Source organism: Indicator indicator, chromosome 9 (genome assembly GCF_027791375.1).
Source record: "Indicator indicator isolate 239-I01 chromosome 9, UM_Iind_1.1, whole genome shotgun sequence".
NCBI lineage: Eukaryota > Metazoa > Chordata > Aves > Piciformes > Indicatoridae > Indicator > Indicator indicator.
Genome location: NC_072018.1, coordinates 17767905 through 17792509, shown reverse-complemented (window position 1 = coordinate 17792509; position 24605 = coordinate 17767905). Strand labels below are relative to the sequence as shown.

General features: G+C 37.5%; 1 protein-coding gene across 1 annotated transcript in view; it reads right to left on the bottom strand.

Moving 5' to 3' along the window:
• Positions 1-501: 501 nt before the first annotated feature.
• The window catches only part of TINAG (tubulointerstitial nephritis antigen), a 29579-nt gene continuing 5475 nt past the window's right edge, over positions 502-24605 (bottom strand). The window contains exons 3-11 of the mRNA XM_054383759.1: positions 24132-24221; positions 22640-22754; positions 20138-20261; positions 17907-18057; positions 10669-10849; positions 10199-10244; positions 6230-6335; positions 1768-1813; positions 502-618 (exon numbers count right to left, since the gene is read on the bottom strand). Coding sequence (XP_054239734.1) covers positions 502-618; positions 1768-1813; positions 6230-6335; positions 10199-10244; positions 10669-10849; positions 17907-18057; positions 20138-20261; positions 22640-22754; positions 24132-24221 — 976 coding nt within the window. The remainder of the gene's footprint in view (positions 619-1767; positions 1814-6229; positions 6336-10198; positions 10245-10668; positions 10850-17906; positions 18058-20137; positions 20262-22639; positions 22755-24131; positions 24222-24605) is intronic.

Below are 24605 nucleotides of genomic sequence, written 5' to 3'. Positions count from 1 at the left end.
ATCTAGAATCAGAAATAATTATTCTGCAACAGGAACTCTACTTACAATTCTTTGGAATTTGTTATGAGCTGTGTAAGCCAACTTTTTGTGGTAGAGCACATAATATTTCTAAAGGGATTTGTAAGCAGAGTATGTATTGCAAAGAGGTTAATATTAATAATTTAACTCCATTTATTTCAGGCACTGTTGAATCAACCATTAGCAATATAACAAAATAGTGGTGAGCTGTAAATAACAGAAGAGGGAACTTCCTGCTCTGTGAGACAGCAAGGTTTTCAGTAGTCCTGGATAGAATTTCCTTTTAGTTTAAAGCAGTGTTTGTACCAGGTGAGTTCTGAGACTGATGTGGTATATTCAAGTCAGGAAGTCCCAGAGGACCACAACAGAAAGAAAGGTAACTGACAGAGAAGACATTTTTATTTCTCTAGAAAGACTCAATGTGCAACAATGGAAAGAACAGATACAGAAAACAGAGTACCTTACAATACAGTTGGAGTACAACTATGGCTGTCCCAGAGTAGCTAAAATCAGCTTCTCAATATCACACTCATTTTTCCCACGTAGAATCCTAAAATAACCATTTTCTCCCCAAGACTTTCCCCACGAGTTTGTAGCAATCTAAAGAAAACCAAAGAGGAAAAATATATAAATATTAATTTTAAAGTAGTATTCGAAAATGCAAGGTGCAAGATGCAAAATTATTCTTTTGTGTTAGCTTCCTTTTCAAGAAACAGAGCTTCTCAGATTTGATGCAGTGAAAATCAGAATGCAACTTTTTCTGATTTCTACTAATTTGTTTCTTTGATGTTGCTGTTTGTTTTTTTCTTTTTTTTATTTTACTTGATCAAAATTTCAGTCCCAAAACTCAATAAAAATGGAATACATTTTCTACAAGGCAGTTTGATAAACTGAAGCAGAAAGCCATGAGATAATTCAACTACTGGATGGAGAAGATGGTCATTGAAACAACAAAGGTAAAGATTCCAGTTCCAACTAATCTGTTAAAGAGAGACTCAAGATAAGAAGAAGACTTTTAATAAATGAGGTTTCACTCAGGTAGTTATTCATCTATTGAGCTATTTAGTTCCTTATGAAGGCAGTAGATATTTTGCCCCAGGTTCCATGAAACTACCTACTACAAGCCTTGTCATGAGCAGGCATAATCATAATAATAATATTATAATATATAATATAATAATATAATCACATAATCATAATCAGTGACAAAATTTGACTTAGTCTAAATGTCTGAAAGCCAGTGTTTATAGTGCTTTTTTTGTTTGGAGTTTTTTGTTTATTTGTTTGTTTTTTCCTGATGGTTGGATAGCATTTGACAACTCTGTTTAATAGATGGCTTGTCTTTTCCAAATGTTTAAACAATAATATTGCTTACTTTTAATAATTCTCTTTTGCAGGCACCAAAAAGAACTGAATCTTCAATGGGAAACTAAAATAATATTTGACAATTTTAATAATATTTGAGATAGAAAATACAGTGTAGGAAAACCCACAGATATAAGTGGGAGACTGAATGAAACAAGTTTTGAAATTGAGGTAAATGATGCTATATTTCAAGGGTCAGAAGGATAAAAATTGCCACAAAGAGAACAGAATTATGCATGAGACTTTAAGGAAAGCAAAGTGAAGGGAAAAAACATAAATGCAGAAAGATTTAATGAAAGGAAATAGGTTGCTTTCAGGCAATCTGTGTTGCAGAGATTTTTTTTTTTCTTCTGCCTCACAACATAATGCTAAGGATTCACTTACCCAGAACTTCTGTTTCCGTCTGTGTTTGTCAGCTAACTCTCCCCACCTGTTATAAGAGATGGTACTAATGAGACCTTTGATGCATATGTTCACATTTGTTCTTTCATAGTCAGCAAAGAGAAATAGGACCCAGCCAAGCAATTTAACTCACCATAAGACACATAGGACAGAGTAGATGAATATCCATGGAAGTTAATGGGAACCATGGCTGCCCAGCAGACACATCTTAGTTTTACACGTAAGTACTTAGTTGTTATGAATCCTACTCTCCATTACTCACTTTTTCTGCTTTCATCCCTGTCTGTGGAATACAGACACAGAAACATCTTGAGAGATCCTGCTCTCTCTAAATGTCAATGAGATCGGTCCATCCTACCTTCACATTGCTGAAACCCTATTTCACTGTCCATAGAGACTGTGATCAAACCCAAATGGTCTGATCAAACCCACAACATCCTCCACCTGGCCATTCCATGTTTTCCTCTCTGGCTTCCATGCTGTTCTGTCTTTTCCTGATCTCTCCCTGAGCTTGTGAGTCACACTGTACCTCACTGGAAATAGTCTTATAGACCTGTCAGAGATGATTTTATAAATAAACCTTCAAATGATAGAAAATAAGTAACAATTTCAAATTGCATAGCAAGGAAAGCCAGTCAATGCATTTACAATCTTTATGATCCACTGATCAATTAGGCAGTTTGTATAGGTATTTCTGGTTTTGTACAAATAGCTCTTGCAAGATTCATCCAAATTTATTTCCATTTGATGACTCTATCACTTTATATGTCGCACAATTCATGAGCTTTGAGGGATTTTCAAAATTGCTTCTGAGAGATTACAAGTATCAATTCAACATAGTCATTTATTATTATGGCTGCCTTCTACAAATATTGGATCTCTTTTACAAAGAGGTTATAAATAAAAAATCAGACTGCAATAAACATCAACCCACAAAATAATGCATTTTTTACCATTGCTGTCAGCATGTCTTAGCCCCTTTTTCTCTCTCCAGGAACAACCTCAGGTAAGCAAAACACAAATATACATCAATATTTTTATTTGAAGCCCAACTTTAATGACATCTTCACGGGTTCCTGCCTGACTAATCTGATAGCCTTCTATGAAAACATGACCAAATGGGTAGACAAGGGAAGAGCAGTGGATGTCATATACCTTGACTTCAATAAGGCTCCCATAACATCCTCATAGAAAAGCTCAAGGAATGTGGCATTGAAGATTGGTCCGTGAGGTGGATTGAAAACTGTCTTGACTACAGAGTTCAGAGGGTTGTCATCAATGGCACAGAGTCAACTTGGAGGCCTGTGGCCATTGGTGTTCCCCAGGGATCAGTACTGGGTCCAGTTTTGTTCAAGATCTTTATCAAGGACCTGGATGAGGGGATTGAGAGTACCCTCAGCAAGTTCACTGATGATATAAAACTGGGGGGGTGGCTGACACCTCATCAGGCTGTGCTGCCATCCAATGAGGTCTGGACAGGCTGGACAGCTTGGTGCAGGCAAACCTCATGAAGTTTAATAAGGACAAGTGCAGGGTCCTGCATCTGGGGAGGAATAACAGCAGGCACCAGTACAGGTTAGGGGCTGCCCTGCTGGAAAGCAGCTTCATGGAGAAAGACCCTGGAGTGTTGGTGGACAGCAAGTTCACCATGGGACAGCAATGTGCTCTTGTGGCCAAGAGAGCAAATGGTATCCTGGGATGCATCAAGAAAGGGGTGTCCAGCAGGTCTAAGGAGGTTCTTCTCCCCCTCTACTCTGCCCTGGTGAGACCACACCTGGAATACTGCATCCAGTTTTGGGCTCCCCTGTTCAAGAGAGACAGGGACCTGCTTGAGAGAATCCAATGGAGAGCCATGAGGATGATTAAGGGACTTGAGCACCTCCCTTATGAAGAGAGACTGAGAGACCTGGGGCTGTTTAGTCTTGAGAACAGAAGACTGAGACAGGATCTGATCAATGTGTATAAATATCTGAGGGGTGGGTTTCAAGTGGAGGGGGCCAAGCTCTTTTCGGTGGTGCACAACAATAAGACAAGAAACAACAGGTACAAGCTTGAACATAAAATATTTCACCTCAACATGAGGAGAAACTTCTTTACATTGAGGGTGACAGAGAACTGGAACAGGCTGCCCAGAGAGGTTATGGAATCTCCTTCTCTGGACACATTCAAAACCTGTCTGGATGCATTCCTGGGTGGACTACCCTAAGTGATCCTGCTTTGCCAGAGGGTTTGGACCTGATGATCTCTGGAGGTCCCTTCCAACCTCTTATGAACTGTGATACTGTGAGGTTTTTTATTTAGGTCATGGATTACCTTGAGCATTATCCTTCGCTCCAAAAAACCCACACTGAATCTATATGTGAGTGGTAAAGAACTTATACCCAGACCACATATTTTACACTCAAATTAATTCAAAATAATGGATGTAATTAAAAAGTTATAGCTTAATACTCAAGACATTAAAATTTATGCCAAGAGTCATTAGGACTTCATGCTGCAGAATCACATTTTATGACTAGATTTATCATTTCTAGAAACTCAGGTGCAGCTAGCCCAGGGATCATACAGCCTTCAACCTGTCAAACTTGAATTCAGTTTTTACAGTTAAACACCTCTGCAAATATTTTTATATGTCATAATCTCAGAGGTCAGAACACTTATGTATTACACAATGAAAAGATGGGTAATCCTTTACATAGTTGGATCCATTGGATCCTTCAGCAATGTTCAATGAAAGTTAGCACATACTTTCTCTGAATGTACTGAACTCTGAAACAGGCTGAAGTTTCTCAAATATCACCACCTTCAGTTTTCTTCTTCCTTCACTTCTCATGACCTTTCTCAGTATATTAGACCTTATGGCATTTCTCCTACTCACTATTTTGCTCTGACTGTTTAATATGATCCTCTTCAGTGAGCTGCTGGTATCAGGCAAGCCACTAAGTGTTTTGCTCACAAGTGACTCCATGGCTAAGGACTGCTATCATTTACTTGCATGGCCTGTCATTTCTCATTTAAATCAACATCAACCTCAGCACATTAAAAGCTTTCATACTCTCTCCTTCCTCAGCCATCACTTTGTCCCCCTGTGCCATTCTGGCTTAGTCACTCATCCTAGTTATTCAGCATATATTTGGGGCAGCATGTGTATGGCAATAGCTGTCATCACCCTATGCTTGCACCAAACATGCGTCATATCCCCCCCAGCATCCACACTCATAACATCTCAGTAGTTCAACCCTGAAGAGAGGTATTCAAATTGCATAACTAATTTTGCTGTCTGCATTTTTTTGGTTTCTCATGGCCCTGTGCATATAATCATAAATACATACATATAAACCAACATATACCATCTATTCTTCATAAACATTTTTGCCTAATACAGTCCTCCATACTAAATTCCAGTTTCTCTCTTTCTTTGTTTCAGAACATTTACTGTAAGCATACTTCATTAGCTTTTTCCCTACTAGTCTAAGTCAATATGTTTTTGCAACAGTATAGGGTCAAGGTCAATCTTGCACAAGCCTGCACAGCAGCAAAGAGAAGCAGTGTATCAGATGCACTCTTTCCACAACCATGGGCATTTTCATGTCCTTTTCAAAGATACCTTCACTAAGATCACAAACACAAAATACACTTTCTTTTGAAACTTTCCTTTCTTGAACTATGTGTTGAAGATACTCCAAGAAGATACTCCAAGTAATCCTCCTAGAACAGGCCTGAATTGTTATTCATTTGATATTCTAGTTCACCTGTAAAATATTTATTTGAAATACTCCAGTTACTTCTCTGTGTAACTGTTCACTCAGTGATTTAGTAAATTCATCTTTGCATATTCCTTCCATATCAAGAAATAAAGCCCCTTGGTGTGTTCTGTAATTCAAGTGTATGCATTATTAGCCACTTGTCATCTTAATACAGTGTCACCAGTCTACATTTGAGGGGAAATCCACAAATTCTTCTTGATTGTGTATTTGTTGTGCATCCTGAATAAAATGAGCAGCAGCTGATTTCTTTTTGGGGTGTTGAGAGCCCAGACTGCTGTGTAAGTTAGCTGTGCTCATTAATTAATAGGCCAGTGACAATTTTAATGTTTACATTTGCATTCTGCTTGGTGGATTGTTTGGAGGAAAATTTATCAGCTTTGTTACAACTTGGCGTGCACACAGAATATTTGTGAATGCTCACAAAAGTATTTTACTCTATAAACCAGTATATTTAAAGTTTTAGAGCAAACGTTAGAGCAGATTAAAAGACAATTGATTTGTACCTCTTTCCAGTACTCTCTAAAATTGTCAGATATGTGAAAATGAAACAACAACAATGTTCCACCTCTAATAGTGAAACTTTTGATTTCCAAACTGGCCATTGACATTTTACTACCAGAGGAAATGCAGAGGAATGACTTGCAGAGGAAAAGAGTAAAAGAATATGCTTTACTCACCCAAGGAGTTTGACTGAATGAGTTTTCCATTTAGAGCCTATTTTCTGGGAGCATCTGTAGATTCCCTCTTTGTAAAGGAAAAAATCTTCATACACTTTCATTATAGCTAAAAAACAAGAGGAGAAATTAGCACAGTCAAAAAATATTGCTTCTATTCTTGTTTGCTCCTTGCATTTTACCAGTGAGATTTTTGTTGTGTGTTGAACTACATAAATATACTTCGTAATTTGTAATTGCACTAAATTCACTAATAGCTCAGAAGTTCCCTGCTGTGAGTGAACTGAGGGTAATACTCCAAAAGAGTTCTCCCAAAGGCTTCTCATCAAGTCAGCTGAGTTTCCCTGTCATGGAAACTCCCTATCATGGACACTTTTTCCATTACAGGAGGATGATACATTGTCTGATGGAGGCTTACATAAGTTTTCTACACTCCAGTGAAATCCAATTCAATAAAACAAGTTTCCTCTCAAGATCGATTCATGAAATCCTCAGTTCTGACAATGTCTGCATTTCCAAGAAAAGTATTTCACAGACAGTGTGTAGCCTGTGAAATATGGTGGAATGCTATAGATGCTTTTTTCTGAAACTCAGGTTGAGTTCATTAAGTACACAACAACCTCATTATGGAAAACTAGGTTGTCTGTATTTATGTTCATTCTGACTTTCAGCTAAATGTGTGGGGGAAAAAAATTTGTGTCCATAAAAATGTAAGGCCAAAAAGAATATGAACTAGAAATTTTGTGCAAGCAGTGTTGGGCTAGGTGATCTTTCGAGGTCCCTTCCAAACCTTAACATTCTGTGATTCTGTGATTCTGTGAATGAAGATTACAATTTGCACTTTACATCAATTTGTTATTTCCTAAGAATAACATTCACTTGTTTTTTAAGAAAAATATTTTTGGGTTTCTTTTCCACATTCATTCTGTCACCTTAGTACAATTTGCTTTGGTATAAGGTGGGCTATCAGATCCACAGAAATGAAAGTATTTTCCAGGTCTGCATCACCTTTAGATTCCACTATATCCAAAGCATTATCAAGCTTAAGTCCAGCTTCTAGCATTTAACAGACTTAGACTACCACTTAGAGCTTGGAATATGAAAATTGTTGAAATCCAATGTGGTAGTTTTAGACTGTACCTTTAAAATTTTCCACAGATCTTGAACAGAAAGAGGTAGAATGTAGATAAAGTCTTGTTCCTTGGGAGTCTCATGTAGTACAAATTTCACTGATCATTTTTATGTGGTTGTAGCATTTATAATATATGTGTCTGGTACAGGTTATGGCATCCAGTAAGATGAGCTCATGTTTCATTTTTTCTGCCTGGCACACTTTCAAATGTCTTGACCCTACCTGAAAATTTTCATAAACTGGGAGGAAATTAGCTATCATCACAACATTTTGGCTTCTACCATCCCTGACTGAAAACAGAAAGCATTCACACATTTTAGGAAGTGAAAGAGAACATCTCAAAATATGGTAGATGAGCTTATTTGTCTGGATAAAAAGATACTTTGCTAATGAGGTCACTCACATAAATAATGCATGAGGACAGAAACACACGGGGAGCAAGCAGCCATGATACTACCCAAGGCGGCAAGTCTGGGAGACAGCTCTATCAGTTAACACCAGGAAAAGGTTTAACGCTTTTAATAAACAATGGTACAGCTTCTGCCAAGCTGCCTGCAGAAGCAGAACTCACAAAATAGAACAAACTTTATTCTTGATTTCTGTCTGCAAGCTCAGGACTCTGTTAGAGCTCTCTGTAAAGATTTCCATCCTCATCAGTGGCCCCTACCCTCACCAGTGTATAGAACAAGGAATTTAAGTCCTGGGGATGCCACTGTACTGCCAGGTAAACTACTAGGTGTCGAGGTTTCAGAGTTGCAAAGAAGCTGTGAAGGGAGATCTTTAAAGTGGTACAAAGGAACATAATGGGGAAAGAGAACTCTCACTGGCCTTAGTCCATGTGAAGAAGTCAGATGAGAACCAAAGGGAATGAGTCACTCCAAAAATTACTGTAAACGCTCCCCTGGATCTTGTTTTGAAACTTTGGCCAAAGCAGGTGAAAGAAATAGGGGTGTGTGCAAGGACTGCAGAATTCACTTCTTCCCTGAGAAGCCTGAGGTTAGATGATCTCATTTATTGTCAGGCTGACACAGGAGAAGATAGCTTCATTTCTAAATTACATTGTTCTTCAAAATCAAGGTCCATATGTTCAATTTCAGAAAACAATCTATTCTTTATCAACTGTAAATCAAACACATGCTCTTGACTCTGTGAAGATACACCATACCTAAATTGTTTCCACTAAAATTAAATGTAAAATTTTGAAGTGTATTCCAGGATAACTTTAGTCTATGTTAATTTTATCCATGATTACATATCATATTCTAAATTTAGTGTGTGTTCATATGTATCTCTATTTTTGTGTATATATGCAAAATATATATTTAGATGTATATCTATATGTACACACTCTGCAATCAGGAGCTAAGTAATGGTGCAGTCTTTGGAGTTAAGTGGGCTAGGTACCTGAAGCGCAGGGTGGACAGAGAGAAGCTAATTCAAAATGAAGCAGTGAGATGTTTGTACTTATTCAGTGACTTTGTCCTGATATGATGCACGACTTGAACGGAATGAGATGATCACAGTCCACCAGCCAACTTTGTTCCCTCCCACATAGAAGAGACTGCATTTTTCAAAATGAATGTAATAATTATTAAGGAATCCAAAGAGGTAGCAATTTTTGTAAGTTTGACTGTAGTTCACGCTTGAGCTACTTCAGTCATGCTGAGCTCTAAGATCTCTGCATATAAATGCAAAGGATTGTGATTTGTTCCAATAAGGATTCTTCTGCATAAAATTCTTAAAGAAGAATTTGTGTCTCTAAGACATATCAAGATACAAAACTCTAAATGTAGTTGCTACTAAAAGAACTGTACATTGCAGTGAGGTGCTTGAATCCCCATCCCTAGGGGTCTTTAAAAGACATACAGATATGGTGACTAAGGGACATGGTTTAGAATCACACTTGGTAGGGTTAGGTAATGGTTGGACTCAATGATCTTAAAGGTCTTGTCTGGCCAAAACAATTCAATAGTTCTATGATTAATGCAGCCTAGTTCCTTCTCGCAACCTTTTCCTTGTGTTAGCAGAATAAATAGTAGGTCTTTTTCCAAGAGCATGATAGCTGAGATCATAAGCTAAATTTATAAGGTCAAAACTTTGATGTATTGCCAAAAATGTGCTAATTTTTCTTTTGACTGAGACTGACTAATGTGACAGAAAGGATTATTTTCCTACATCAGTGCTACAACCATCAGAGTATTTCCTGAAGTCCATTAAAAAAAAAAAAAAAAGTCAATTGGATTGTCCATTTGAATGTTTGCAAAGCATTAATAAAACTTCCCTCTGTTTATTTGAAAATGAATTAATAAACTAATGTTTCATCTTTGCATCCGAAAGTGCTAATTGTTCAGTTCGTGTACCATATAAAACAATGACATATGTCAGAGGGAAACTGTCACTCAAATTTGAATGGCCCATATATTGCAGGGCTGCCTCCAGAGGACAGCAGGCTTCGAGATTGCCTTCAGCCACTGAGGAAATTGATCCCAGCCCTAGAGAGCAGAACTTTGCTAGCATTTAACTTCTCCTGCACAGCCGTAAATTGTCATTTCATCAATGAGCAAACAACTATGCAGAAAAGGCACGTTTCCATTGCATAGATTTTGTGAAAATTGTTCAGTAAATCCAGCTCAAGGTCATTTTTACTCGTTATGGACTCTGACAGAGTATAGCTGACTTTAGAGGCACTAATGGCTCACCATACATCCCTAGATAAGCTGCAATGCATTTTTATTTTTTCAGTGTGGAATGCATTTATGTTCTCTATTACTTTGATACAAGCAAACTGCACATTTTAATTATTTCAATAATAATGTCATAATCTTCCAAACTTACCATACCTTGCACTGGTCCATTGTCCATAATTTCTTTCATTATATTGGTCTCCTGAAGGGAGGTGAAAGGAGCAGCAGAGAAGGCAAGGGAAGATAATGCATTCCATTAAATAAAATTAAAACTGAAACTAATTTACCATTATATATATAGTATAAATGTACCATTGTCCTTGCACATCTAGAGTTTATCAAATGAACAAGACCTTCAGAAACATGTTTAAGAAGCACTAATGTACGTTTATGACTACATACTTTCTTTTCTATCTCTAATTTCTATAGAATCACAGAACAGCAGCTTTAAAGAGATGATTTAAACTGAGAAACCATAAATAATTTGAATTCTTCTAAAAATACAAGGGGGAAAAAATGGAAAATGCACAGCTCTATCTAGTCTTCAAGCGAACATATTTACAGATAATTTACAAACCCCAAAGGAGAAAGATGGATGAGACAATGGATGAATATCAAGAACTTACTTTTGAGGAGACCCTGTAGGGGGAGGCAGACCGATATAACCGATTGGATTGTTCTAGAGCATTAGGACATGGTCCATTTGTATAATTTTTTCCATATTCACTTGACACATAACAACGATTTTCTCCCGAAGGCTCCAGGTGACTGTTCCAAAATGATGGATAACAAGCATAGGATACAATTCTGTCCAGATAGTAAAAAAAAAAAAAATTAAAAAAATCAAACAAAAGAGACCAACAAAAAAAAAAAAACCCAACTAAAAGGAAATACCCAATATGAAACACAAGTAAACAAAAAAAAGTTGACAAGAATCTTGCTTAAACATTTTTGCCATTTTATTTCTAGCATTTAGTTATTTTACAAATGTTGTATTTCAAGTAAATTTACACAGTCCTTCATAATTCAAAATTGTGAATGTCTCATATTATCAGCTAGGAGGAATTTGCTTCAATTCATATGTATGATCATTATATTTCACCTGCAGCAGCCCTCTCCCTGCACTTCTTCAAACATAACAGGAAAATGTTTCAACACTTGTCACCTAGTACATTCATCTCATTGGTGATGCATGAAAGTTTTCACTGAATAAGTTCAATAAATTATCAATATTGCTAGCATGATCCATTGAATGCTTGTGAAAATCTACATGTATTTTCATTTCTTTTAGCTAAAAAGTCTCTGGTTTTCCATTTTTATGACATTTGTTCACAATTTTTGGAAATTTGTCAAGATACAAAGTCCTATGTTTATTTTTTGAAGGTTTAGGTACAAATAATTTGCGTCCTGTTGGCATAGGAATAAATATAATGCTTTGAAGCACAGGTTAAGAGCCCTCATTGCATCCAAGAATGGAGAGAAGCAATGAATTTTATATCTTGTCAGTAGTTTATCCTGAATTGTTCAGCCATTTTGACTGTTTGACTAACCAAACATCCATTTTACTTCAATAAAGTGAAAGGAACAAGACATGTCCTTGACAAGCACTTGCTAACAATCTGAGTTACTCAAATAATAGCACAGTGAACCTCCCACTTATTGTGTATCATTTGTATGAAATATTGGAACCTTCCAGCTGTAGTGTTTTGAATCACATAATGTGTGTGTACATATATAGATATATGTATGTATGTATGTATGTATGTATATTCCCCACTGTCAAAATCATGAATTTATGACTGCTGCATTTACGACTGTGTGGCATTATGTCCCTGGGAAGGGGGGACAGGTCACCCTTTGGCTTTCCCTGTCCTTGAGCAGGCAGCTGTGTTACAGGATTCAGACAGGTACTCCTTTCCCTTTTCATTCTGTTCTCTCTATATACTGGTGTAATCCAATACCTTTGTAACAGGGAGGTAAAATATTCTGTGTAAATCAGCTCAAAACTATTCATCTGCCTTTTTTGTCCCTCCTCTTATCTCCTGGTAAGCAGAGAGGAGAGAGAAGATGGGAAGGGGAGTGGCAGGGGAGTGGGGGAGTTTAGCCCTTACCATTACACTAGCTAAACCATTATGCTAGTTTTCTGCATTATATTGCTGGATGTTTCTAAAAACAATAGACATATTTCAGTGATAATGCCATGGAGGCCTCTGAGAGGGTTTCTTTTAAAGACTATAATAAATTTGCTGAAGCAGAATAGTTTAAAATAAGGAGCCCTCTAAAAAGTAAATCTATTTAAGTAGCTCACCAATAGTACTGAATCTTCTGAATCTTAAGAACTCAATATTAGTTCCATGCAATATGGAGGAAAGTTATGTTTACCTGCACACACTTGTCAGGATCTTTACAAGATGAGCACATGCATGCTTCAGCTGCTCAAAATAAGACAGAGCATTTCCCCATTAGTATTTGGTGACAGAAAAATTTACCCTAAGAATGTCTTTTTTGGTTACTTCTTTCTGCCCAGACTAGACCAACACAACCAGAAGCTGCAAAAAGCAATAATTCTGCCTACATGAGTAGGGATTATCCATCTAAGGTGGTTAGGCTGTTAAACTATTATTGCTTTGGTCTTCAACCTATTTGCAGGCAATCCGTTTTAATCCCCTCTGAATATATGAAGGTATTCTGGATTCCCAGATTTCCAATAGGGAATGTTAAGTATTTAGGCCAAATATACAAGGGTGGTTGTTACTCATTTCAAAGGTTTTAATGCTTTTATTCTATAGCTGAGTAGGAGATCTTTGGTTTATATATATGTGCATGTATAATGCTTATAAAATGTCTATCTATATATACATAATCATTCTGGTCACCACTGCTCACATACTTCCAGAAGAAGTACAGAATTGCTGCTGGGTACAGTCAAGCCTGCAAGCCAGCTAAGGTGAGCAAATTCATTCCACAGAGCACAATGTACCACAAGCAAGGCAAGAGTGGGTGTTTGCAACCCAGAGAGGATTGCAATTTTATGACACCTATTCCTCCCATGTACTTAGAAACACCTGAGAGGGATACAAGAGAGGAGAAATTAATTCCTAGAGCTGGTATTTTTTGCCCCCACTGCTTTCAGTTGTATTATCCTACTTGGGGTTTTCACCGTTTCAGCACAGATGAGTTTTGTTTCTGTTGCCTTAGAAGTGGGGCACCAAATGAGGCACTGACACATTGGAGCTCTGTGGTAATCCAGACCTGATGAGTCATTCCGTATTAAGAGTCACTTTAAATTTTTTTCACTATCTGGAGTTTCTGCAGTCATGATTAACATAATTCAACAGCTTTTTGCTGTACAAACACAAGTTTGTACATGGTGAAGTGTCAGTACAGTAGTAAACATGAAAAACATATCAAGAAGATGACCTTGCCAAAAGAGTCACAGAAAGATAAAGAAAAATAATAGTGAATGTGTTCATGTGCACATACACACATACACAGACAAAAAAGCAAGCAACATCCAGGAAGAAGCAGTGAAAATCTGAAGTGTGTTCATAAATTCTTGGCAGAATTCATCTGAAGTCCTGTTTATGTGTTCAATTTAATGAAAACCTTTAGGGGTTTGTTCTATTTATATGTCTGAATTGTGAGATGAGAACATAATCTGAAACATTAGGTTATGTTATTAGTAAATTGGCCAAAACTAATAACAGTAATATCCTTATCATATCCTGCAAGTGCTGAGAGCCCAACATACAAATCAGAACAAGCCATGGTTGGAAGCAGTATTTGCATTCATGTGTGTAACCTTTTGCTACCTGAAAATAAAGTATTTTTCCTCATTCTTAAAGGCTATAAGTTTTAAATTCCCTTAGCACATAAACTAGATGTTTTCAAAACACATCAATTGCTCCCAAATTATGGTTTGTAACTGAAATGCATAAAATTAAGAATAATTAGAAATAGAATACATATCTTTTTTTTTAAAGAGGAAGACAGAAAGAGAGAGTGAGAGTTAAACAACAATTCAACTCCACTTGTTACAGATTTCACTGTTAATTAGGTGCTCAGTGGTTCTGAAAAGTCATATCTCAGCAATGTCCTAGCCTCATTGAGCTTTATGGAAGTCTTCCATTAACTTCACTGGGGATGCTTTAGCCCAGCATCTGATTTCCCTGAAAATCTACCAAAAACCTGTGATAAACACACTTCAGAAATCAGAAAACCAGAAGCTTTAAAACAGCATTGAACATCTGCTGTGAAAATGTACAAGCCCACAAAGAAAATCAATGTGCTTTTTCCCTGTTGCTGGGTATGGAGATAGTGAAAAAAAAATGATTGCAATATACTGGCTCATCAAATAAAAGTCATCTGAGAGTGCATGGAAGTAAGCATTATTTAACAGGGCTCATTCAAAAGACATTTCAGGCTTTTATGCCATAAATTTTCTTTTTTATTATATTTTTAATTGTCAAAGGTGAAGAGTTATGCATTATGGGGTTTCAGATATAAAAAATACTCAATTATCAGTCCTGTGAATCAAAAATATTAACTATCTTATTTTTTTTTAATACTGTTTCCTCTTGACCACGGTCAGAGATAAAATGTTGGGCTAAATGGACCCTTGCACAGACCCAGCATCGCTGCTTTTTATTCTTCCAGGATGTGTCCTCATAGATATTTGGATATTTTCCTTGAGGCATTTATTTGTGCCTGGAACTGTTGGAAGGCAATCTGAAATACTATTTGAATTTGAGAAAATAAAATCAGGATTTAGAAATGTTGTTTTGAAATATAGGTAAATAGAGATGTTTTGCTTGTGGTACTTTGGTGACGAGCCAATGATCAAGAATAAGGATGGGCAGAAGACAAAAGTCTGTAAGAGCTCATGTTGTACATGTTGGAGCTGGCTCCATGGAGACAAGAAAGCTGAGTAAATGACTGGGACAATAATCTTAGACTGTGGAGATTTACTGAAGATCTAGACTGTTTCCAAAACTCTGCCCTGAAGATTCTTTACTTCTGACTGAGCAGTAATGTAAGTATTTGCGACATTGGAGGTGAAAAGACAGTTCACAGGTGGCTCTGGTGAGCTGAGGTGTCCTGTCTATATGCTTCCAGGCTTACATCAGTTTGAAAGTCTGCTTTGCACACCCATTTCACACTGCTACTGTGGTACTGTACAGTCAGGGAGCAATCTTCCCATTACATTTACATCAGCACAAGCTCCAGTGTGGGTACAGCTAGGTTGATAATGAAGTGCTCATACAGCTTCAGTCTACTTTGCTTTCCTTAGAGGAGTAAGCTAACTCTTGTATAGTTCAACTGCCTCTGCAGAACATGCTATGCCACTACCCACATTGTTCCAGGTTAAAAAACAAAACAAAACAAAACAAAACAAAACAAAACAAAACAAAACAAAACAAAAAACCCACCAGGAACAGTTTTCTGGTATAGGAAGAATCTTATTACCATGAGTTCAGAGTGGCTATACCTATACAGAGATAACAGTCAAAGGGAATATAAGACTAGGAGGTTATCCTGTTGCTGCACTCTTTAGGGATTTTCCACTAAATATTAAAATGGATCATTAAAATGGATCTCTTATCTTATCTACACTGCAAATTCTTGTGCTCCTGTCCCTGCGTGGTAGGCAAGAAAACACCACAGTGAGAAAGACTTGTGTTTACTCTCTTAAGAATATGAGCTACTGATTAAAAAAAAGCCTGTTTTTCTTGTTACAGTAAAGTGCCTCTTAAAATATTAAACTGTAACTTTCATTTCTTCATGAATGAAGCTTTTGCCTTTACCAACATGAGATGGTGGTGGGACCTTTCCTGAGTGGGAAATATCAGGCATATCAAAGACAGAGTAACCCATGAGAGTATATGAAAATAAAGAGGAAACAGATTTTGTTATGGAACAAGAAGTCCAAAATAAATTCTGATAATGTGAGGAACGGGTGCCACAGATTTACTATGGCAAATTATGCTTCTCCATGATGAGATGACAAGATGAGATGATCTGACCATGATGAAACCACTGTCTCCAAGGAGAGTAAGAAAAGCAGTGGGTACCATTCACCTTGAGTTTAGCAATGTTTTCAGCCTGGTCTCCTGTGGTGTTCTAGTTTATTGGACTAGCTAAGTTGCTTATAAGGTCAATAACTGAACTGGATTGGCATGCTGGAAGGTCAACTGTGTCTGTTTACTAGTAGCGTTCCTCAGGAGTTAACATAGCAGCTACACCATTTTTCATCTCTTAATAATCTGGACAGTGGGACAAAAGGTGATCTCAGTAAATTTGTGGAGATGACATACTAGTGGGCAGTGGTTAGGATGCAGGGCTGCAATTCAGAGCAGTGTTGACAGGCTAGAGAAATTAACTGACAGAAACCTCATAAAGTTCAACAGAGGCAGATGCCAAATCCTGCTCTGAGCCAGAACTGCTCTAGCAGCAGCACTGGCAGCACACTGATAGTGTAGAAAGTGGTTTCACAGAAAAAGACTTGGGAGCCCGGTGAGCAGAATGTTGAACATGGCTCAACAGTGGGCTCTCTCAGCAAACATGGACTATCAGTACTGGGCTGTGTTAGCAAGGACATAGCCAAGACATCGTGAAAAGAGTTTATTCCTCTCAAATAGTCACTTGTGAGACTACATCTGGAGTAATGTGTTCAGTTATGGGATTGCCAGTAAAGACACTGGCAAACTGAGCAAACCTAGTAGAAGACTCTTAGGAGGCTGAATAAATTATATGCAAGGAGGGGCAGAGGCAGCTGGATTTCTTCAGCCCTGAGAAGATAAGGCTAAATGGGATTCTATTTGATCTTATTACTGTCTTCAATAGCAAAAGGAGAGGTCATAGAAGAGATGGAACAAGACTTTTCTTAGAGACACACAGTGAAAAGCTGAAAGGTACCAGTCACAAGCTGTACCAAGGAAAGTGCTCGTTAGATATAAGAATAGAATGTTTGCCCACGAGAGTGGTCAAACCAAAGACCTGTTGCAAGAAGGTTTGTGGAATCTCCATCCTTGGAGATACTCAAAATGCAACTGGAGACATGGTCTGAGAAGTCTGACCTCATTTCAGAGTTCATCAGGCTTTGAACAGAACATTGGACTAGATGACCTTGAAAAGTCCATTCCAATTTAGGTCATTCTGTGTATCTATAAATTACTATGTGTCATTCAAAAAAACTTCTAGCTGTTCATGTGGAGTTTGAGAACTGTTAACTTTTTTAGTCCAGTGTGAAGGAAGAAGGATCTAGGTATGGACCTTGCTACAGTATTGTGTTCTGGCATGAGCTTGGGCTGGGATGATTACAGTATGCTTTGTAGAAAGACAATGTTGGATTCTTTTGAATATTCAAAATCTTGTCTCATACAACTGGCTGCTTACTGGAGGTTGTTTAACCTGAAGATCTTGTATCTCAAGAACCATAAAGTTTTGGTATTGTCTGCTTATGGTATTGCCTTTGATACAAAAAACAAAAACATCCTTTCTTGTTTGTCTTGCTATTATAGGCTACTATTTTCCCCAGCTGAATTACAGCAAATGACAACATTTAGATGTAAAATAAGGCTTAAGTGGGAGCTAGGCAGTTGTAGAATTTTCTCACTGGGAGCCCTCATTCAAAATAGTCTTCACTTATTTCTATGGAAAAGTTTTGTAGTGCCTGACCTCTACAAAGTTGATTTAAAGAAGGTGTAAATGAGAGTGACAGTCTTGATGAAGAAATAGAGAACGTGACCTAGGACAGAGCTAAATGCCTCTTTTATGAAAGGTTGAAATAATCATCATAACAGAAGCAACATTGTAACTTAAGTATCTGGTTCAAGTTAAAATAATCTAAACAGAAAATATTTACCCATGTGTTTTTAGATATCTCCAAGCACCATCAATACTTCCACCATTACATCCGTGTTGATTCCTGGTATCACAAGAGACCAAATTCTGAGCAGAAAGGTTGTCTGTGATCTGACCCTTGGAATGAATTGCTATTCTATCTGCTGCAACACCTGTTTTTAAATAAATTTTCTGTTATCAAAAACAAGTAATTACTCACAACTTCATGCTGGTTATTGTGAAAGAGGGACTGGAATGCAGCCTCAGTATTTTCTGTCTGTGCAGATATCTTTACGAAACAATACAGAGACAATCTGTACAGACTTTAAAAAGAGTATTGTGAAACTACAAAGAATCATGAGCAACTTGGCTGTAATACTACAAATCCACAGATTTACTGGTTATCATAAATTCCCACAGATCTAAAAATCGGATGAAGTATTTACAGAATTTAGTCTGATAGTGTCTACCATGCTTGTAAACTCATCTTCATCTCTGATTGACTTCAGTAGAAGATGAAAATACTGCCTTGCTTCTTTGCAGCTGAATTTTCAAATCTCCCTTTTTTTCCATTTTTCTTTCCTTTATTTGAGAGGGGGAAAAAAAGGAAAAAAGAACAGTCTCATGCCAAGAAAATTCAAGACTGAAAGTACTAATTTCACTGGAAAAAATACTTGGAATGCTAATAATTATGTATAAACATGGGATTCATTGTACTTCTTTCCCTTACCACACAAAGATAGTTGTAATTCTGAGTGCTAATATATTAAGCACTGATTCAAAGGCAGACAAGGTTAACTAAAATGCAGGTTAAATTAAGCTACTTCTCCTTTCTTCAACAAGTGACAACAAAACAATTACTAAGCCCCAATTCTAATCATTACCTGAGCTTAAAATATATTTTTTATTATTGTTAGCCTTTCATTTTTGGACCTGAAAATAAATTTTAAACATCCTTTGAAATCTAAAGCCCCATCAAAATCACCACTAACTTCAGTGAACTTTAGACAAGACTTCAGAAGAGTGAAAATGCTGATGGCAGCTGACAACAATTGTGCTTTATGCTTTTGTAAGGTGTCACGTGATAATTCATTTCTTTTTACATGTGTAAAAGCTTTTCACTGAAGAGTTTTAGAATACTTATAGGAATTACTCATTAAGCAAAAATGATACAATAGTGTTTATCTATTCATTGAGTAATAATCTTACAAAGAAGGATTGAAAATTCAGATTGAAAATGTTCAATGCAAATAAACAACAAGGCAACTCAATAGCTAGCATGAGAAATAATTATGTGAAATAAAATCAAAAGATGGATTTATGAAAGGGAAAAATCAGTCTGAATATCTGGAAAGTTTTTCCCTCAGTGAAATCTGTTCAGCTCAGGAGTAATCTGTCAGGAGAGCTGTTAGAAGCACTCTGGTTTTCTCTTTGAAAACCACCCTGGACAAGACATTGGTAACAGAGTATGTTCAGTCTGGCTTTTGCAGGGAGCTAGGATTAGCTGACCTGAATTCTCCTTTCCTTTTCTTATTACTGTGATTTAAAGAAACCGTTGCAGAAACCTGCAGCCATAAGGACCCACTGGCCAGATGAAATCATAAGGATTGATTGCATTATTTTTTCCCCTATCTTTATTGCAGGACAAGAAAAATGAACATAACTGTAGCTTCTTTGGAGAGTGTGACACAAACACTTCTGCCCATTTTCCATAAAACCAGATGTTGTAGCACATGAGGTTGAACTGCACTACTGACATTTCTTGGTTTGGAGAATTTTGAAATAGTTTCTTCTACACGTATCTAAGCAGTTTCAGGGTTTTCTTCTCATAAAATTATTAAAAAGAATATGCTTCATTTACTTGAAAGGCAAGAGTTGGACAATGGCAAATGCACAAATGTATAAATAAGTATAAAAAATTATAAAGCTTATGTGTTTTAAGCTTTAAAGTCAAATGTGGTTGTGCAAGTAAGGGGTGCAGATTTCTTAAATGTCACTCTACCATGAAGTGCATTAGTCAATTCATTTTCTACTTTCTGTCACCAAAAATATCTCCTTATGTTTGTAAAGCAAACAAAGCTCTACAACTTAGACTGACTTTGGGACAACTTGAAGGAAAATCTATATCAATTTTCAGTGTTCTTATTTGCTGATAAAAAGTGCACAACAAGCTGTAATTACTTCATTACAAACGTCCACAATCATCAGACACCTAATATCAGTGATATTTTTTAAAGGAGAAAAATTTATTACTTGCAGTTGAAAAAGCCCAGGATGCTCCACAGTTTCGCTGATCCAGAGGATCATGAATCCACTCAGGCCATGCATAAGTGGCTAGAAAAAATGCAGGAAACTTTTCTTCTGGAAGTGAGATTCCCTAAAACAAAATGTAGGAGATCTGTATATGCTTCAGTTCTTAATTTTATTGTAAATTTTACCTTAATTTTTGTTTAAAATGTCTTAATTTTTAAATTGAGAAAACCTAAAGCATTTGCATTTGTGGCTCCTTGAGCATGCCTGTGGTGGTTACCTTGTGGCTGGGCACTGTGGACCCTCTGAGAGCAGGGAGATTCTGACACCCCACTAGATGAGATGGAAAGTTGAGTTCCATGGCTGCCAGCCTGAATAACCCATCCAGTTTGTCTCTGACTTTTATCTCAAAAAACAATATCCTGTGCAAGATGTTATTTATGACCTACCTGACATTTTTGGAAAAAGCCTTCAGACTCAAATAGCAGTGAAGTTAGGTCCCTGTTACCCTATTCTCCTTGACATATGGCTGTAGGTAGGAAATTTTAGCTACCATGAAAGAGGATCAATGCAGTGTGTCATAGATTTGTCTTCTACACAGAGGCTTTTCAATTTCCAGGACTTATTCCAGAATAAATGATTTTCATTCTGCTTTGAAGTCTGAGGTTGAGCTGATGAGAATTCATGATCTAAAGCCATTTGGACAGCCATTTTTGGCATCTTCATCTCTCAGCCCTGATTTATGTCCACCAAGCTTTGTACAAATATCTGCATATGCAAGAGCCATCAGTACAACTACTAACACTCTGCCCTATGTTCAACACATCAAAAGCATCGAACCATTTCTTTGTTACTGTTGAACTTTATGGAATGCTGTACATGGAAACAGAAATGATCACACAGAATTTCAGTATTAGTCTATCCATCCTATCAGTTTGTCTCCAACAACTGGTGAAAGCATCTGGTCCAGAGAAAAATACAATATGCAAAATACAATAATCTGCTCCTAAGCAAAACATTCCCTGGTACTTCCTTCCTATAAGTGGGCTTATACTCCTAAACAGTATGGTTTCTATCCTGGTCAAATTCCTTTATTTTACTTGAATTTACTTAGTCTTTTAATTCTGGGTGTCCTCGCTCCACTTTTTTTAGATTGCATGTATGAGTTATAATGCCACATAGCTTTTCCTAAGATGATTTAAACTTTCGAGGCCAGTTCTTTCAACATTAAGTCAGGGCTCTATACAAATTTGGTTGTGTCTAGATCACTTTGTTGCATACACTGAGAAACAGTGTTGCCTATGTCTAGCTTGTACACTTGAATATCCCAGAGCTAATAAGTACATAAAGAGGCTTGGGGGGGAAAGGCAGCTTGGGATCAGACAGTTTGATACACACTGTTCATATGCCCAGACCCAGTAATTCTCAAGTGCTTCCCTAGATTAGACACAGGCAGTGAGTCCTAAACACCATTATACAGCAAATGTTAAGTCACTTAGGTGTTTTTGAAAGTTTTACCTCCATCCACAACAAGCCAGTAATCTTTTAAATCTTGCTAAAATACTGATCTCAACATTTTGATCAATCACTTTCAAAAGTCTGCTTTTTTTCAAAAGCTTTTCAAAAGTTAGATATATGGGACTTGCAACCTCAAATGGCACACAAAATCATACTTGCTAAGTTATCATTATGTTTATTAGTAAGGAAGCACAAGCACGAGATTTAATGTGGAGACGGATCATACAGGTGAAATCCCAGACAAACAGCATTTCTTCTCCATAAGACAACTCACTGTCAACCAGCAAAGAAGCAAAATTTGGCAAAGGTTGTTTAGCACACTTATATGGGCAATGACCACTTACAATGCTACAAATGAGGCAGTTAAGAAAAGCCGAATTCTAAACAGATCTTTGGTCTGAGACGATATGTTACTTTACATATTCCTAAACTACTGCCTAAACTACTACTCTAAATTAAATAACTCCATTTCCCTCAGCTGCTTCTCCTAAGACCTGCTCTCCAGAGCCTTCACCAGCTTTGCTGCCCTTCCTGGACCTACTCCAGCACCTCAATGTCTTTCTTACCAGTGAGGGCCCCAGAATCAAACACAGGAATCAAGGTGTGGCCTCACCAGTGCTGAGTACAGGAGAATGATCACTTCCCTGGTCCTGCTTGCCACACTTTTCATGACACAGGCCAGAATGCCCTTGGCTTCTTGACCACCTGAGCACGCTGCTGTCCCTAGGTCTTTCTCTGCCAGGCAGCTTTCCAGCCACTCTTTCCCAAGCCTGTAGCATTACACAGGGTTGTTGTTACCCAGGTACTGGACCCAGCATTTGACCTTGAATCTCGTATGAGATAGCTTGGAGAACTATTTTGGGAGCTTCATATTCAACATGAAGCATTCAGTGTTAAATCCTTGAATCACAATATAATAAATCTCCACATTTATTTTTCCATTTGATAAAATTATTTTTTAAATTAATGATTGTGCATGACACTTACTGGAACTTCTCTCATATTCAACAAAGAATGAGATGGAGGAAATGTGCCCAGGCGCTTTTTGAAACCTTCTTCCAAAGTCATTCCCCAGAACTGACTGTAGTTGTCAGCTTTCCATCTTCCTCACAAGTGCAAAACAAACAAAACCCAGGTTAGAGATATCACTGATGTTAAAACTTTGCTTCTTTGTAAGAGCAACACTTACAATAACACACAAAAATAAATGTTACCAGTTACATTTCAAATCCTTGTATTCAATACACATGAGAAAATATTTAGCATGGACTCTTAACTCAAATGAGTGTAGGATGGAGCAACACAGCAACACATATGAAAAGTGATTTAAGGAAAGCATTTTCTTAGCCTGCAGAAGACAGGCATGCAATGCTTTGAAGAGGTACCAGAAAACAAGATGCTCAGTCATAACAATTACTGTTATCTTGATGTTATGCTCAAATTACAGTTCAGACCAGATGCCCACAGAGAACTAATGGCTTCACGTAGTGAGTTACATTGCCTTACAGCTCTGGTGCACTACCAGGCACTATTGAATCCAGCAGAAATCCCAGACGACACCCTCTGCCTGACTTTTAAACCAATAGCCAGACTGAAAGGACAATCCCTCAGAGCCCGGATGGGATGTGCCCATGAGTGTTGAGAGAGAAGGATGATGTTGCTCTACCACACTCCATCATCTTTGAAAGATCATAGGGAACAGGAAAGGTGCTACAGACCAGTCAGCCTCACTCTGTGACAAACCTTATCACTGACAAGAGAGAGAAGAAGGGTTCCAGGTGCCTAACTCTTTGTCCTAACTTAGTTGGTTTGAATATCACCTATGAAATACAAAATGTTTCAGCACTGAGTCATAGACTGGATAAGTTTCAATGGTGAATGTAGCATTTCAGCTCCTTGGCAGGCAACCCTTGTATCTGTCTCAGTAAAGGGCCAGCAGGCTCCTCAAGCACAGCTTCAGTGCTGGGGTGTCTCTAATTATTCTGCAGTACCTGGGTGGGAGGAGTGAAAACTGGTAGCAAGAGAAACACTGACCCTACAAGTTCTGATATCTTGGTCCTCATTTATCTTATCCTCTACCCATACTACCTAGAGTCTTGTTATGTGGAACAATGCTCTTGAGAGTAGAGAAAATATATCAAGTAAGAAATAATGCCAAGAATAAAGGAAGATGATCTAAATAACCTTTTGGGGGGGGGTGAGGGGTGGGGAAGGTAGTACTAAATTTGGAGAATGTTGTAGACAGCAGTTTATAATGTCAACTCTTAACAACATGAGATTTTCAGCATCCTTCCATTTAAAACTCTTTAACCTGCCAGATGTTTAGGAAAGTTTCACCAATATACATTTATTGTCAAATTGCTGTAGTGTTATTGGGGAAGGAAGGGGTAGACAGGACTGCATAACATGCAATTTGCACATGCACACAATGACCAATGCAGTGATTCACAAGAAAAACTTAAAATAAAGGTGTCCTCACCCATAATCTCCAGAATTGATGTGCTGAATTAAGTCTTGGCGAACAAGGCAGACTTCTTTTGAACACTTCCAGAGACTGTGGAAACATTTGCTGAAAGGGCAAGAATATCACTGAGAAGAAAACTAATTGTGAAAATAAAAATATCCACTCTAACAGCAGGAGAGAGCGGAAGAAAAGCGAAATATGGAAACAATGTTATATAGTATTTATGAAAACACAATTCTACTTCTTGCTACTTCACTATCTAGTGAATTCTAATTAAAACAATTTGGAAAGGTTTGCAACTTGTAGGAAAAGTCAGATTTGAAAACTTTTGCTTCCATCTTTATGAGACCAAACTAGAGAAAAATGCAAATGTCCTGTAAATGAGATATTTTGAGTAAGTATCACTCTGGAAACCCAGAAAGGAGCCCTGTCACTGTAGACACCTTGTTCCAAGGTCACTGAGCTTAAGTCAGGGCAGTGCAAGCCCCA